Below are 2357 nucleotides of genomic sequence, written 5' to 3'. Positions count from 1 at the left end.
TCTTACAGAAATACAATTATCGTCCAATCATAACTGTCATTCGATGATTAGTAGCTTATGATCTAATTTATATCGTTTGCGAAGCTTAGAAGTACCACTAGCATTCATTAAAATTGGCCAATGCAATATACAGCGCTAAATAAATGATTCCCCTGAACTACTGACAATGGCTTAGGAACAAAAAACAAAAAAAAAACAATAAACACATGTACCAATGACGGCTTCTCAGGCCTTTCACAGCGAAGTTGACCAACATTCCGAGTTCGAGTACTGGCGCTTGCACGCATGCCCGGCGCCGGCGCTGCCATCCTACTGAAGAAGTCGGCCACAGGCAGCACAGGTGGTTCGGTTTCTATGCGAAAGAATTCGCAACCGGCTTCAGCAAATTTTGCTCCATAATGTTTATTGTTGCACACGCACTGGGCGGGCGCAGTGTGGGAGGATTTGATTATTATGCTTATATTTTTTTGAACTTCTAAGCATGTTTTTATGGTTTGGTAAATAGTGGCAGTTGGTGGTAGGTTTTCTTCGCTATGGAATTCATTTGGGCCCGAGGGCCGATATAAAAACTGGGACCACCTGGTTTGGCCCTATCAGTTTGTGATTTCAATGTTTCTGGTGTAGACGGTAGCTGTTTCTTCAACATGTTCAAAGTGAGTGCTTCGCGAAAGAATGGAATTTGAAATTTAGAATCTGAATTATTCTAACTGCAAATTTAAAATGTGGCTTTAAGCGATAGCGACCAGCTGGCAACGAAAGTTGGATCCGTTTTAGTTCTGTTGAGATAAATCAGAACTGTTGTGTTGTGATGTTACAGTGCATAATCATATTGTTAAATTTCGAAACTGTGCAAAACTCTAAAGTGAACTTATTTGCAGATACTTCTGATTTTCGGTGTGGCTCTGGCAACCGTGTCGGCGCAGTTCTTCGGAGGTGGCGAGTCCGGAGGATTGGGCGAAGGTGGATTTGGTGGATTCGGTGGTGGCGGTTCCGGTGAAGACCACAAAGATTATTATGCCTATCCTAAGTACAAGTTCGAGTACGGTGTGAAAGATCACAAAACGGGTGATCATAAAAATCACTGGGAGATTCGTGATGGGGATGTAGTGAAGGGCGAATACTCGCTGCATGAGCCCGACGGTACGCAACGTGTGGTCGAGTATAAATCCGATAAGCATACAGGTTTCGAAGCTCACGTGAAACGGATCGGTCATGGAGGACACCCACAGCTGTACGGTGGCCAGGAGGAAAGCATCGGTGGCAACGAGGGAGGCGGCTACGAACACGGTGATGCCTTCAGTTATAGCAACCTACAACGTCATCTGTAAGACTGGCAGATGGTTGATGGCTGGTTGGACCGGGAGCCATAAAACACTGTAACTATCCGAGACTGAATTTCACGCTATTGCGGTCAAACTACTATCGGCTATCAACTGTTCTAGTTTCTAAAGCCCCCTCAATAAATGTGATATGAAAAAACCATCTGAAAAGTTTATTTGTACGATATCGTCGAATTGCAGAAAAGAACACCGATACTAAAAGACGGCAAAAACGTGTAACAGTCATTTACATGTGATTATGTCCACTTTTTACGATTATTTTACTAGAAGATTATAAAATTTCAAACAGGAAAATTCAAAAGATAATGCAAACTAATAGCCAACAATTGCTCAAGATGTTTTACGCAACATGCCGAGATACACTAGTTAACGTTTCAGAACGGAATTTACGAGTCGTTGACCAGTTCGCTTTCCCTAATCAACTTTGCAGCAAGTGTGCTTGACGAAACGAAGCACAAAGGACATTACATTATGTTTGCCCCAGGTTAGTACGCGCACTAAGGTCGGCAGAGGTGTGTCAAATTACTTTATTTGAAATCAACCTCACTACCTGTTCTGCGGCTTTGTCCACACAAGCCCTGGACCGAGTGCTAAATGGTTGTTACTTTTTATGGTGTTCCGATCTTGATTGGACGTTCGACGGATGGGCTCGCGCGGTTGCCAACCGGAGACGGTGAGTAGTGAAGGGATCTAGCAATCAATCGACAGATCGGTGATTAATTAAGGAGTGCAATGGTTGAACAATGCTGCTTAGAAGGCTTAGCCGTGCGGAGCAGTGTATGCGAGCGCAGAGCGCAATAAAACTAGTTTGATGCACAACCATCGAATGAGGCATCTTATTATATTTTTACAGCATTCGATAAAATGCAGAGATTCTTATTTTATTATTTCAAAACTTTGCATTACCATTAGTTATGTGTTTTGAAATTGAAGGATTTCATACTTGTTTTTGTATTTTTGGTTATTTACTTTTATTGTCACAAAGATTGTCTAATTTCAGGAATGATATACATTGCA

At 42.2% G+C, this 2357-nt stretch overlaps 1 protein-coding gene across 1 annotated transcript; it reads left to right on the top strand.

The window, feature by feature from the left end:
- Positions 1-644: 644 nt before the first annotated feature.
- On the top strand, positions 645-1328 carry LOC128738492 (adult-specific cuticular protein ACP-20-like). The gene is made up of 2 exons (XM_053833680.1): positions 645-653; positions 879-1328. The coding sequence occupies exons 1-2, from the start codon at positions 645-647 to the stop codon at positions 1326-1328; spliced, it is 459 nt and encodes a 152-aa protein (XP_053689655.1).
- Positions 1329-2357: the final 1029 nt, after the last annotated feature.

This window comes from Sabethes cyaneus, chromosome 2, assembly GCF_943734655.1.
Source record: "Sabethes cyaneus chromosome 2, idSabCyanKW18_F2, whole genome shotgun sequence".
NCBI classification, from domain to species: domain Eukaryota; kingdom Metazoa; phylum Arthropoda; class Insecta; order Diptera; family Culicidae; genus Sabethes; species Sabethes cyaneus.
This window is presented reverse-complemented; position numbering and strand designations above follow the sequence as displayed.